This window comes from Oncorhynchus nerka, unplaced genomic scaffold, assembly GCF_034236695.1.
Source record: "Oncorhynchus nerka isolate Pitt River unplaced genomic scaffold, Oner_Uvic_2.0 unplaced_scaffold_822, whole genome shotgun sequence".
NCBI classification, from domain to species: Eukaryota; Metazoa; Chordata; class Actinopteri; order Salmoniformes; family Salmonidae; genus Oncorhynchus; species Oncorhynchus nerka.
This window is the reverse complement of record NW_027040440.1, coordinates 22,501-37,301: the sequence shown is the minus strand read 5'-3', so window position 1 is coordinate 37,301 and position 14,801 is coordinate 22,501. Positions and strand designations below refer to the sequence as shown.

At 45.2% G+C, this 14,801-nt stretch overlaps 1 protein-coding gene across 1 annotated transcript in view; it reads left to right on the top strand.

Annotated features, from left to right (window-relative positions):
• Window positions 1-14,801, top strand: part of LOC135571056 (prominin-1-A-like) — a gene marked incomplete at its 3' end in the record, with an annotated part of 56,252 nt that overhangs the window by 21,603 nt on the left and 19,848 nt on the right. The window contains exon 4 of the mRNA XM_065016863.1: window positions 8,041-8,246. Within this exon, the coding sequence (XP_064872935.1) occupies window positions 8,041-8,246 (206 nt within the window). The remainder of the gene's footprint in view (window positions 1-8,040; window positions 8,247-14,801) is intronic.

Here is a 14,801-nt window from a genome sequence, read left to right as displayed (position 1 = left end):
CCACACCCACTATAATACACCCACACCCACTATAATACACCCACTATAATACACCCACTATAATACACCCACACCCACTATAATACACCCACACCCACTATAATACACCCACTATAATACACCCACACCCACTATAATACACCCACTATAATACACCCACTATAATACACCCACACCCACTATAATACACCCACTATAATACACCCACTATAATACACCCACTATAATACACCTATACCCAATAATACACCCACTATAATACACCCACACCCACTATAATACACCCACTATAATACACCCATACCCACTATAATACACCCACTATAATACACCCACACCCACTATAATACACCCACACCCACTATAATACACCACTATAATACACCCACTATAATACACCCACTATAATACACCCACTATAATACACCCACTATAATACACCCACTATAATACACCTATACCCACTATAATACACCCACTATAATAAACCCACTATAATACACCCACTATAATACACCCACTATAATACACCTATACCCACTATAATACACCCACTATAATACACCCACTATAATACACCCACTATAATACACCCACTATAATACACCCACTATAATACACCCACTATAATACACCCACAACTATAATACACCCACTATAATACACCCACTATAATACACACCCACTATAATACACCCACTATAATACACCCACTATAATACACCCACTATAATACACACCACTATAAAACACCCACTATAATACACCCACTATAATACACCCACTATAATACACCCACTATAATACACCCACTATAATACACCCACTATAATACACCCACACCCACTATAATACACCCACTATAAACCCACTATAATACACCCACTATAATACACCTATACCACTATAATAACCCACACCCACTATAATACACACACCCACTATAATACACCCACACCCACTATAATACACCCACTATAATACACCCACACCCACTATAATACACCCACTATAATACACATACCCACTATAATACACCCACTATAATACACATACCCACTATAATACACCCACTATAATACACCTATACCCACTATAATACACCCACACACTATAATACACCCACACCCACTATAATACACCTATACCCACTATAATACACCCACACCCACTATAATACACCCACTATAATACACCTATACCCACTATAATACACCCACTATAATACACCCACACCACTATAATACACACACACCCACTATAATACACACATACCCACAATAATACACCCAGACTACATAATACACCCACTATAATACACCCACACCCACTATAATACACCCACTATAATACACCTATACCCACTATAATACACCCACACCCACTATAATACACCCACTATAATACACCCACACCCACTATAATACACCCACACACACTATAATACCCACTATAATACACACACACCCACTATAATACACACATATAATACACCCAGACTCACTATAATACACCCACTATAATACACCCACTATAATACACCCACTATAATACACCTATACCCACTATAATACACCCACACCCACTATAATACACCCACTATAATACACCCACACCCACTATAATACACCACTATAATACACCTATACCCACTATAATACACCCACTATAATACACCCATACCCACTATAATACACCCACTATAATACACCTATACCCACTATAATACACCCACACCCACTATAATACACCCACACCCACTATAATACACCCACTATAATACACCCACACCCACTATAATACACCCACTATAATACACTATACCCACTATAATACACCCACACCCACTATAATACACCCACACCCACTATAATACACCCACACCCACTATAATACACCCACTATAATAATACACCCACACCCACTATAATACACCCACACTACTATAATACACCCACACCCACTATAATACACACCCACTATAATACACCCACACCCACCCACTATAATACACCTATACCCACTATAATACACCCACTATAATACACCCACACCCACTATAATACACCTATACCCACTATAATACACCCACATCCACTATAATACACCCACTATAATACACCCACTATAATACACCCACACCCACTATAATACACCTATACCCACTATAATACACCCACACCCACTATAATACACCCACACCCACTATAATACACCCACACCCACTATAATACACCCACACCCACTATAATACACCCACTATAATACACCCACACCCACTATAATACACCCACTATAATACAATACCCACTATAATACACCCACACCCACTATAATACACCCACACCCACTATAATACACCCACACCCACTATAATACACCCACTATAATACACACATACCCACTATAATACACACCCACTATAATACACCCACTATAATACACCCACTATAATACACCCACACCCACTATAATACACCTATACCCACTATAATACACCCACACCACTATAATACACCCCACTCACTATAATACACCCACTATAATACACCCACTATAATACACCCACTATAATACACCCACACCCACTATAATACACCCACACCCACTATAATACACCCCACCCACTATAATACACCCATACCCACTATAATACACCCACACCCACTATAATACACCCACTATAATACACCCACTATAATACACCCACACCCACTATAATACACCCACACCCACTATAATACACCCACTATAATACACACACTATAATACACCTATACCCACTATAATACACCCACTATAATACACCCACTATAATACACCTATACCCACTATAATACACCCACATCCACTATAATACACCCACTATAATACACCCACACCCACTATAATACACCCACACCCACTATAATACACTATACCCACTATAATACACACCCACTATAATACACCCACACCCACTATAATACACCCACACCCACTATAATACACCCACACCCACTATAATACACCCACTATAATAACCCTATACCCACTATAATACACCCACACCCACTATAATACACCCACACCCACTATAATACACCCACTATAATACACACCCACTATAATACACACATACCCACTATAATACACCCACACCCACTATAATACACCCACCCACTATAATACACCCACAACCACTATAATACACCCACACCCACTATAATACACCCACTATAATACCCACCCACTATAATACACACTATAATACCACTATAATACACCCACTATAATACACCCACTATAATACACCCACTATAATACACCCACTATAATACACCCACTATAATACACCTATACCCACTATAATACACCCACTATAATAAACCCACTATAATACACCCACTATAATACACCCACTATAATACATACACCCACTATAATACACCCACTATAAACTATAATACACCCACTATAATACACCCATACCCACTATAATACACCCACTATAATACACCCACACCCACTATAATACACCCACACCCACTATAATACACCCACTATAATACACCCACTATAATACACCCACACCCACTATAATACACCCACTATAATACACCCACTATAATACACCCACTATAATACACCCACTATAAAACACCCACTATAATACACCCCTATAATACACCCACACCCACTATAATACACCCACTATAATACACCCACTATAATACACCCACACCCACTATAATACACCCACTATAATACACCCACTATAATACACCCACTATAATACACCTATACCCACTATAATACACCCACACCCACTATAATACACCCACACCCACTATAATACACCCACACCCACTATAATACACCCACTATAATACACCCACACCCACTATAATACACCCACTATAATACACCTATACCCACTATAATACACCCACTATAATACACCTATACCCACTATAATACACCCACTATAATACACCTATACCCACTATAATACACCCACACCCACTATAATACACCCACACCCACTATAATACACCTATACCCACGATAATACACCCACACCCACTATAATACACCCACTATAATACACCTATACCCACTATAATAAACCCACACCCACTATAATACACCCACACCCACTATAATACACACACACCCACTATAATACACACATACCCACAATAATACACCCAGACTCACTATAATACACCCACTATAATACACCCACACCCACTATAATACACCCACTATAATACACCTATACCCACTATAATACACCCACACCCACTATAATACACCCACTATAATACACCCACACCCACTATAATACACCCACACACACTATAATACACCCACACCCACTATAATACACACACACCCACTATAATACACACATACCCACAATAATACACCCAGACTCACTATAATACACCCACTATAATACACCCACACCCACTATAATACACCCACTATAATACACCTATACCCACTATAATACACCCACACCCACTATAATACACCCACTATAATACACCCACACCCACTATAATACACCCACTATAATACACCTATACCCACTATAATACACCCACTATAATACACCTATACCCACTATAATACACCCACTATAATACACCTATACCCACTATAATACACCCACACCCACTATAATACACCCACACCCACTATAATACACCTATACCCACTATAATACACCCACACCCACTATAATACACCCACTATAATACACCTATACCCACTATAATACACCCACACCCACTATAATACACCCACACCCACTATAATACACCCACACCCACTATAATACACCCACTATAATACACACATACCCACTATAATACACCCACACCCACTATAATACACCCACTATAATACACCTATACCCACTATAATACACCCACACCCACTATAATACAGCCACACCCACTATAATACACCCACTCCCACTATAATACACCCACACCCACTATAATACACCTATACCCACTATAATACACCCACACCCACTATAATACACCCACACCCACCATAATACACCTATACCCACTATAATACACCCACATCCACTATAATACACCCACTATAATACACCCACACCCACTATAATACACCCACACCCACTATAATACACCTATACCCACTATAATACACCCACACCCACTATAATACACCCACACCCACTATAATACACCCACACCCACTATAATACACCCACACCCACTATAATACACCCACTATAATACACCTATACCCACTATAATACACCCACACCCACTATAATACACCCACACCCACTATAATACACCCACACCCACTATAATACACCTATACCCACTATAATACACACATACCCACTATAATACACCCACACCCACTATAATACACCCACACTCACTATAATACACCCACAACCACTATAATACACCCACACCCACTATAATACACCTATACCCACTATAATACACCCACACACACTATAATACACCCACACTCACTATAATACACCCACTATAATACACCCACTATAATACACCCACACCCACTATAATACACCCACACCCACTATAATACACCCACACCCACTATAATACACCCACACCCACTATAATACACCTATACCCACTATAATACACACATACCCACTATAATACACCCACACCCACTATAATACACCCACACTCACTATAATACACCCACACTCACTATAATACACCCACACCCACTATAATACACCCACTATAATACACCCACACTCACTATAATACACCCACTATAATACACCCACTATAATACACCTATACCGACTATAATACACACATACCCACTATAATACACCCACACACACTATAATACACCCACACTCACTATAATACACCCACTATAATACACCCACTATAATACACCCACACCCACTATAATACACCCACACCCACTATAATACACCCACACCCACTATAATACACCCACACCAACTATAATACACCTATACCCACTATAATACACACATACCCACTATAATACACCCACACCCACTATAATACACCCACACCCACTATAATACACCCACACTCACTATAATACACCCACACCCACTATAATACACCCATATCCACTATAATACACCCACACCCACTATAATACACACATACCCACTATAATACACCCACACTCACTATAATTCACCCACTATAATACACCCACACCCACTATAATACACCCACACACACTATAATACACCCACACCCACTATAATACACCCACACCCACTATAATACACACATACCCACAATAATACACCCAGACTCACTATAATACACCCACTATAATACACCCACACCCACTATAATACACCCACTATAATACACCCACACCCACTATAATACACCCACTATAATACACCCACACCCACTATAATACACCCACTATAATACACCCACACCCACTATAATACACCCACTATAATACGCCCACTATAATACACCCACTATAATACACCCACAACCACTATAATACACCCACTATAATACACCCATACCCAGTACAATACACCCACACACACACTATAATACACCCACTATAATACACCCACTATAATACACCCACTATAATACACCCACACCCACTATAACACACCCACTATAATACACCCACTATAATACACCCACACCCACTATAATACACCCACTGTAATACACCCACTATAATACACCCACACCCACTATAATACACCCACTATAATACACCCACTGTAATACACCCATTATAATACACCCACACCCACTATAATACACCCACTATAATACACCCACTATAATACACCCACACCCACTATAATACACCCACTATAATACACCCACTATAATACACCCACTATAATACACCTACACCCACTATAATACACCCACTGTAATACACCCACTATATAATACACCCACTATAATACACCCACTATAATACACCCACTATAATTCACCCACACCCACTATAATACACCCACTATAATACGCCCACTATAATACACCCACTATAATACACCCACAACCACTATAATACACCCACTATAATACACCCATACCCAGTACAATACACCCACACACACACTATAATACACCCACTATAATACACCCACTATAATACACCCACTATAATACACCCACACCCACTATAACACACCCACTATAATACACCCACTATAATACACCCACACCCACTATAATACACCCACTGTAATACACCCACTATAATACACCCACACCCACTATAATACACCCACTATAATACACCCACTATAATACACCTACACCCACTATAATACACCCACTGTAATACACCCATTATAATACACCCACACCCACTATAATACACCCACTATAATACACCCACTATAATACACCCACACCCACTATAATACACCCACTATAATACACCCACTATAATACACCCACTATAATACACCTACACCCACTATAATACACCCACTGTAATACACCCACTATAATACACCCACACCCACTATAATACACCCACTATAATACACCCACTATAATTCACCCACACCCACTATAATACACCCACACCCACTATAATACACCCACACCCACTATAATACACCCATACCCACTATAATACACCCACACCCGCTATAATACACCCACACCCACTATAATACACCCACTATAATACACCCACACCCACTATAATACACCCACACCCACTATAATACACCCACACCCACTATAATTCACCTCCTAAGACAGACAGACAGACAGACAGACAGTCAGCCAACCAGGCCTGTCAGACAGACAATCAGCCAACCAGGCCTGTCAGACAGCTAGCCAGTCAGACAGCTAGCCGGTCAGACAGGTAGTTATCTCTCTAACAGACAGGTAGTTATCTCTCTAACAGACAGGTAGTTATCTCTCTAACAGACAGGTAGTTATCTCTCTAACAGACAGGTAGTTATCTCTCTAACCGACAGGTAGTTATCTCTCTAATAATGTGGTATCTGTCCTCCTGCAGACGATCTACTATGAGGCGGGCTTCCTGGTGTGTGTGAGTCTGGGCTGTGTATTCCTGGTGTTGACCCCCGTGGTAGGACTGTGTTTCTGTGTGTGTCGCTGCTGTGACAACTGTGGAGGGGAGATGCACCAGAGACAGGGGAAGAACCCAGACTGTCAGAGAGGATTCTACACGGCCGCTCTCATCACCACCTCCATATTCATCACGTAAGACCTTCCCCTGACCTCTGACCTCTGACCTTAACTCCAACTACCTGTAACCCTTCTACACAGCCGCTCTCATCACCACCTCCATATTCATCACGTAAGACCTTCCCCTGACCTCTGACCTCTGACCGTTAACTCCAACTACCTGTAACCCTTCTACACCACCTCTCTCATCACCACCTCCATATTCATCACGTAAGACCTTCCCCTGACCTCTGACCTTAACTCTAACTACCTGTAACCCTTCTACACCGCCGCTCTCATCACCACCTCCATATTCATCACGTAAGACCTTCCCCTGACCCCTGACCTTAACTCTAACTACATGTAACCCTTCTACACCACCTCCATATTCATCACGTAAGACCTTCCCCTGACCCCTGACCTCTGACCTTAACTCTAACTACATGTAACCCTTCTACACCACCTCCATATTCATCACGTAAGACCTTCCCCTGACCTCTGACCTTAACTCTAACTACCTGTAACCCTTCTACACCACCGCTCTCATCACCACCTCCATATTCATCACGTAAGACCTTCCCCTGACCCCTGACCTTAACTCTAACTACATGTAACCCTTCTACACCACCTCCATATTCATCACGTAAGACCTTCCCCTGACCCCTGACCTCTGACCTTAACTCTAACTACATGTAACCCTTCTACACCACCTCCATATTCATCACGTAAGACCTTCCCCTGACCTCTGACCTTAACTCTAACTACACGTTACAACTCTAACTCACATGTAACCCTTCTACACCACTACTGTCTTGACCACCTCCATATTCAGTATTAGAGTGTGTTCAGTATTAGAGTGTGTTCAGTATTAGAGTGTGTTCAGTATTAGAGTGTGTTCAGTATTAGTGTGTTCAGTATTAGAGAGTGTTCAGTATTAGAGTGTGTTCAGTATTAGAGTGTGTTCAGTATTAGTGTGTTCAGTATTAGTTTATGTTCAGTATTAGAGTGTGTTCAGTATTAGAGTGTGTTCAGTATTAGTGTGTTCAGTATTAGAGAGTGTTCAGTATTAGAGTGTGTTCAGTATTAGAGTGTGTTCAGTATTAGTGTGTTCAGTATTAGTTTATGTTCAGTATTAGTGTGTGTTCAGTATTAGAGTGTGTTCAGTATTAGAGTGTGTTCAGTATTAGAGTGTGTTCAGTATTAGAGTGTGTTCAGTATTAGAGTGTGTTCAGTATTAGAGTGTGTTCAGTATTAGATGTGTTCAGTATTAGAGTGTGTTCAGTATTAGATTGTGTTCAGTATTAGTGTGTTCAGAATTATAGTGTGTTCAGTATTAGAGTGTGTTCAGTATTAGATCGTGTTCAGTATTAGAGTGTGTTCAGTATTAGATTGTGTTCAGTATTAGTGTGTTCAGAATTATAGTGTGTTCAGTATTAGAGTGTGTTCAGTATTAGAGTGTGTTCAGTATTAGTGTGTTCAGTATTAGTGTGTTCAGAATTAGAGTGTGTTCAGTATTAGAGTGTGTTCAGTATTAGTGTGTTCAGTATTAGTTTATGTTCAGTATTAGATCGTGTTCAGTATTAGAGTGTGTTCAGTATTAGTGTGTTCAGTATTAGATCGTGTTCAGTATTAGAGTGTGTTCAGTATTAGTGTGTTCAGTATTAGAGTGTGTTCAGTATTAGAGTGTGTTCAGTATTAGATCGTGTTCAGTATTAGAGTGTGTTCAGTATTAGATTGTGTTCAGTATTAGTGTGTTCAGAATTAGAGTGTGTTCAGTATTAGAGTGTGTTCAGTATTAGAGTGTGTTCAGTATTAGTGTGTTCAGTATTAGTTTATGTTCAGTATTAGATCGTGTTCAGTATTAGAGTGTGTTCAGTATTAGTGTGTTCAGTATTAGAGTGTGTTCAGTATTAGAGTGTGTTCAGTATTAGAGTGTGTTCAGTATTAGAGTGTGTTCAGTATTAGTGTGTGTTCAGTATTAGAGTGTGTTCAGTATTAGATCGTGTTCAGTATTAGAGTGTGTTCAGTATTAGAGTGTGTTCAGTATTAGATCGTGTTCAGTATTAGAGTGTGTTCAGTATTAGAGTGTGTTCAGTATTAGAGTGTGTTCAGTATTAGAGTGTGTTCAGTATTAGAGTGTGTTCAGTATTAGATTGTGTTCAGTATTAGAGTGTGTTCAGTATTAGATCGTGTTCAGTATTAGATCGTGTTCAGTATTAGTGTGTGTTCAGTATTAGAGTGTGTTCAGTATTAGATTGTGTTCAGTTTATGGAGACAGTGTCCTCTATTGGCCAGTGGTTGTAACTGCAGTGTCACATCAGAACCGGCCTGTGTGTAGCTGCTGTCTGTCACATCACCCTGCCTCTGTGTTGTAGGACTGGGGTGCTGATAGCGCACCCTGCCTCTGTGTTGTAGGACTGGGGTGCTGATAGCTGCACGCTGCCTCTGTGTTGTAGGACTGGGGTGCTGATAGCGCACGCTGCCTCTGTGTTGTAGGACTGGGGTGCTTAGCGCACGCTGCCTGTGTGTTGTAGGACTGGGGTGCTGATAGACGCTCTGTGTTGTAGGACTGGGGTGCTGATACGCTGCCTGTGTGTTGTAGGACTGGGGTGCTGATAGCGCACGCTGCCTGTGTGTTGTAGGACTGGGGTGCTGATAGCGCACGCTGCCTCTGTGTTGTAGGACTGGGGTGCTTAGCACGCTGCCTCTGTGTTGTAGGACTGGGGTGCTCACGCTGCCTCTGTGTTGTAGGACTGGGGTGCTGATAGCGCACGCTGCCTCTGTGTTGTAGGACTGGGGTTGATAGCGCACGCTGCCTCTGTGTTGTAGGACTGGGGTGCTGATAGCGCACGCTGCCTCTGTGTTGTAGGACTGGGGTGCTGATAGCGCAGCCTCTGTGTTAGGACTGGGGTGCTGTATTAGTGCTGATAGCGCACGCTGCCTCTGTGTTTAGGAGTATTAGACTGGGGTGCTTCAGTATTAGAGTGTGTTCAGTAGGACTGGGTGCTGATATCGTGTACATCACCGCTGCCTCTGTGTTGTAGGACTGGGGTGCTGATAGCACGCTGCCTCTGTGTGTGTTCTGGGGTGCACGCTGCCTCTGTGTTGTACTGGGTGCTGATACGCTGCCTCTGTGTTGAGCTGATAGCGCACGCTGTGTTGTAGGACAGGGTGCTTAGTCTCATCACGCTGCCTCTGTGTTGTAGGACTGGGGTGCTGATAGCGCACGCTGCCTATCAGTAGGACTGGTGTGTTCAGTAGACTGGGGTGCTGTGTTCTGTGTTGTAGGACTGGGGTGCTGTATTAGACTGGGGTGTGTGCCTCACTGGGGTGCTGTACGCTGCCTCTGTGTTTAGGACTGTGTTCAGTAGGATTAGACGCTGCCTCTGTGTTGTGTTCAGTATTAGACTGGGGTGCTGTGTGCCTCTGTGTTGTAGGACTGGGGTGCTGTACTGGGGTGCTGATAGCACGCTGCCTCTGTGTTGTATGACTGGGGTGTGTAGCGCACGCTGCCTCTGTGTTGTAGGAGCTGATTACGCTAGCTGCCTGTGTTGAGGACTGGGGTGCTTCACGCTGCCTCTGTGTTGTAGGACTGGGGTGCTGATAGACGCTGCCTCTGTGTTGTGTTCAGTTTATGGAGACTGTGTTGTAGGAGTGTGCCTCTGTGTTGTAGGACTGGGGTGCTGGCCAGTGGTTGTAACTGGGGTGCTGCAGTCTGTCACATCAGGACTGGGGTGCTGATAGCGCACGCTGCCTCTGTGTTGTAGGACTGGGGTGCTGATAGCGTCACGCTGCCTCTGTGTTGTAGGACTGGGGTGCTGATAGCGCACGCTGCCTCTGTGTTGTAGGACTGGGGTGCTGATAGCTGCCTCTGTGTTGTAGGACCCTCTGTGTTGTAGGACCTCTGTGTTGTAGGACTGGGGTGCTGATAGCGCACGCTGCCTCTGTGTTGTAGGACTGGGGTGCTGCCTCTGTGTTGTAGGACTGGGGTGCTGATAGCGCACGCTGCCTCTGTGTTGTAGGACTGGGGTGCTGATACATCGCTGCCTCTGTGTTGTAGGACAGGGGTGCTGATAGCGCACGCTCTGTGTTTGTAGGACTCTGTGTTGTGTTGTAGGACTGGGGTGCTGATAGCGCACGCTGCCTCTGTGTTGTAGGACTGGGGTGCTGATAGCGCACGCTGCCTCTGTGTTGTAGGACGCTGCCTCTGTGTTGTAGGACTGGGGTGCTGTGCTAGGACTGGGGTGCTAGCGCACGCTGCCTCTGTGTTGTAGGACTGGGGTGCTGATAGCGCTGCCTCTGTGTTGTAGGACTGGGGTGCTGCTGCCTCTGTGTTGTAGGACTGGGGTGCCTCTAGGACTGGGGTGCTGATAGCGCACGCTGCCTCTGTGTTGTAGGACTGGGGTGCTGATAGCGCACGCTGCCTCTGTGTTGTAGGACTGGGGTGCTGATAGCGCACGCTGCCTCTGTGTTGTAGGACTGGGGTGCTGATAGCGCACGCTGCCTCTGTGTTGTAGGACTGGGGTGCTGATAGCGCACGCTGCCTCTGTGTTGTAGGACTGGGGTGCTGCTGCCTCTGTGTTGTAGGACTGGGGTGCTGATGCTGCTGTCACATCACGCTGCCTCTGTGTTGCAGGACTGGGGTGCTGATAGCGCACGCTGCCTCTGTGTTGTAGGACTGGGGTGCTGATAGCGCACGCTGCCTCTGTGTTGTAGGACTGGGGTGCTGATAGCGCACGCTGCCTCTGTGTTGTGTGGGGTGCTAGGACTGTTGGGTGGGGTGCTGATAGCGCACGCGCTCCCTGCCTCTGTGTTGTAGGACTGGGGTGCTGATAGCGCACGCTGCCTCTGTGTTGTAGGACTGGGGTGCTGATAGCGCACGCTGCCTCTGTGTTGTAGGACTGGGGTGCTGATGCGCACCCTGCCTCTGTGTTGTAGGACTGGGGTGCTAGCGCACCCTGCCTCTGTGTTGTAGGACTGGGGTGCTGATAGCGCACGCTGCCTCTGTGTTGTAGGACTGGGGTGCAGCACGCTGCCTCTAGGTGGGGTTGTAACACGCTGCCTCTGTGTTGTAGGACTGGGGTGCTGACGCTGCCTCTGTGTTGTAGACTGGGGTGCTGATAGCGCACGCTGCCTCTGTGTTGTAGGACTGGGGTGCTGATAGCACGCTGCCTCTGTGTTGTAGGACTGGGGTGCTGATAGCGCCTGCCTCTGTGTTGTAGGACTGGGGTGCTGATAGCGCACGCTGCCTCTGTGTTGTAGGACTGGGGTGCACGCTGCCTCTGTGTTGTAGGACACACGCTGCCTCTGTGTTGTAGGACTGGGGTGCAGCGCGCTGCCTCTGTGTTGTAGGACTGGGGTGCTGATAGCGCACGCTGCGTCTGTGTTGTAGGACTGGGGTGCACGCTGCCTCTGTGTTGTAGGACTGGGGTGCTGCCTCTGTGTTGTAGGACTGGGGTGCTGATACACTGCCTCTGTGTTGTAGGACTGGGGTGCTGATAGCGCACCCTGCGTCTGTGTTGTAGGACTGGGGTGCAGCGCACGCTGCCTCTGTGTTGTAGGACATAGCGCACTGCCTCTGTGTTGCCAGGACTGGGGTGCTGATAGCGCACGCTGCCTCTGTGTGTTGTAGGACTGGGGTGCTGATAGCGCACGCTGCCTCTGTGTTGTAGGACTGGGGTGCTGATACACGCTGCCTCTGTGTTGTAGGACAGGGTGCTGATAGCGCACACTGTGTTGTAGGACTGGGGTGCACACGCTGCCTCTGTGTTGTAGGACTGGGGTGCTGATACACGCTGCCTGTGTGTAACTGCTGTCTGTCACATCACCCTGCCTCTGTGTTGTAGGACTGGGGTGCACACGCTGCCTCTGTGTTGTAGGACTGGGTGCTGATACACGCTGCCTCTGTGTTGTAGGAGGTGCTCTCTCTGTGTTGTAGGAAACTGTCTTTCTGCCTCTGTGTTGTAGGTTGCACTAGGACTGGGATGCTGATAGCGCACGCTGCCTCTGTGTTGTAGGACTGGGATGCTGATAGCGCACGCTGCCTCTGTGTTGTAGGACTGGGGTGCTGATAGCGCACGCTGCCTCTGTGTTGTGCTGCCTCTGTGTTGTAGGACTGGGGTGCTGATAGCGCACGCTGCCTCTGTGTTGTAGGACTGGGGTGCTGTAGCGCACGCTGCCTCTGTGTTGTAGGACTGGGGTGCTGATAGCGCACGCTGCCTCTGTGTTGTAGGACTGTGCTGATGCTGCCTCTGTGTTGTAGGACTGGGATGCTGATAGCGCACGCTGCCTCTGTGTTGTAGGACTGGGGTGCTGATTGCCTCTGTGTTGTAGGACTGGGGTGCTGTGTGCCTCTGTGTTGTAGGACTGGGGTGCTGATAGCGCACGCTGCCTCTGTGTGTAGGACTGTGCTGTCACAGCGCACGCTGCCTCTGTGTTGTAGGACTGGGGTGCTGATAGCGCACGCTGCCTCTGTGTTGTAGGACTGGGGTGCTGATACACGCTGCCTCTGTGTTGTAGGACTGGGGTGCTGATAGCGCACGGCGTCTGTGTTGTATGACTGGGGTGCTGATAGCGCGCTGCTGAGGACTG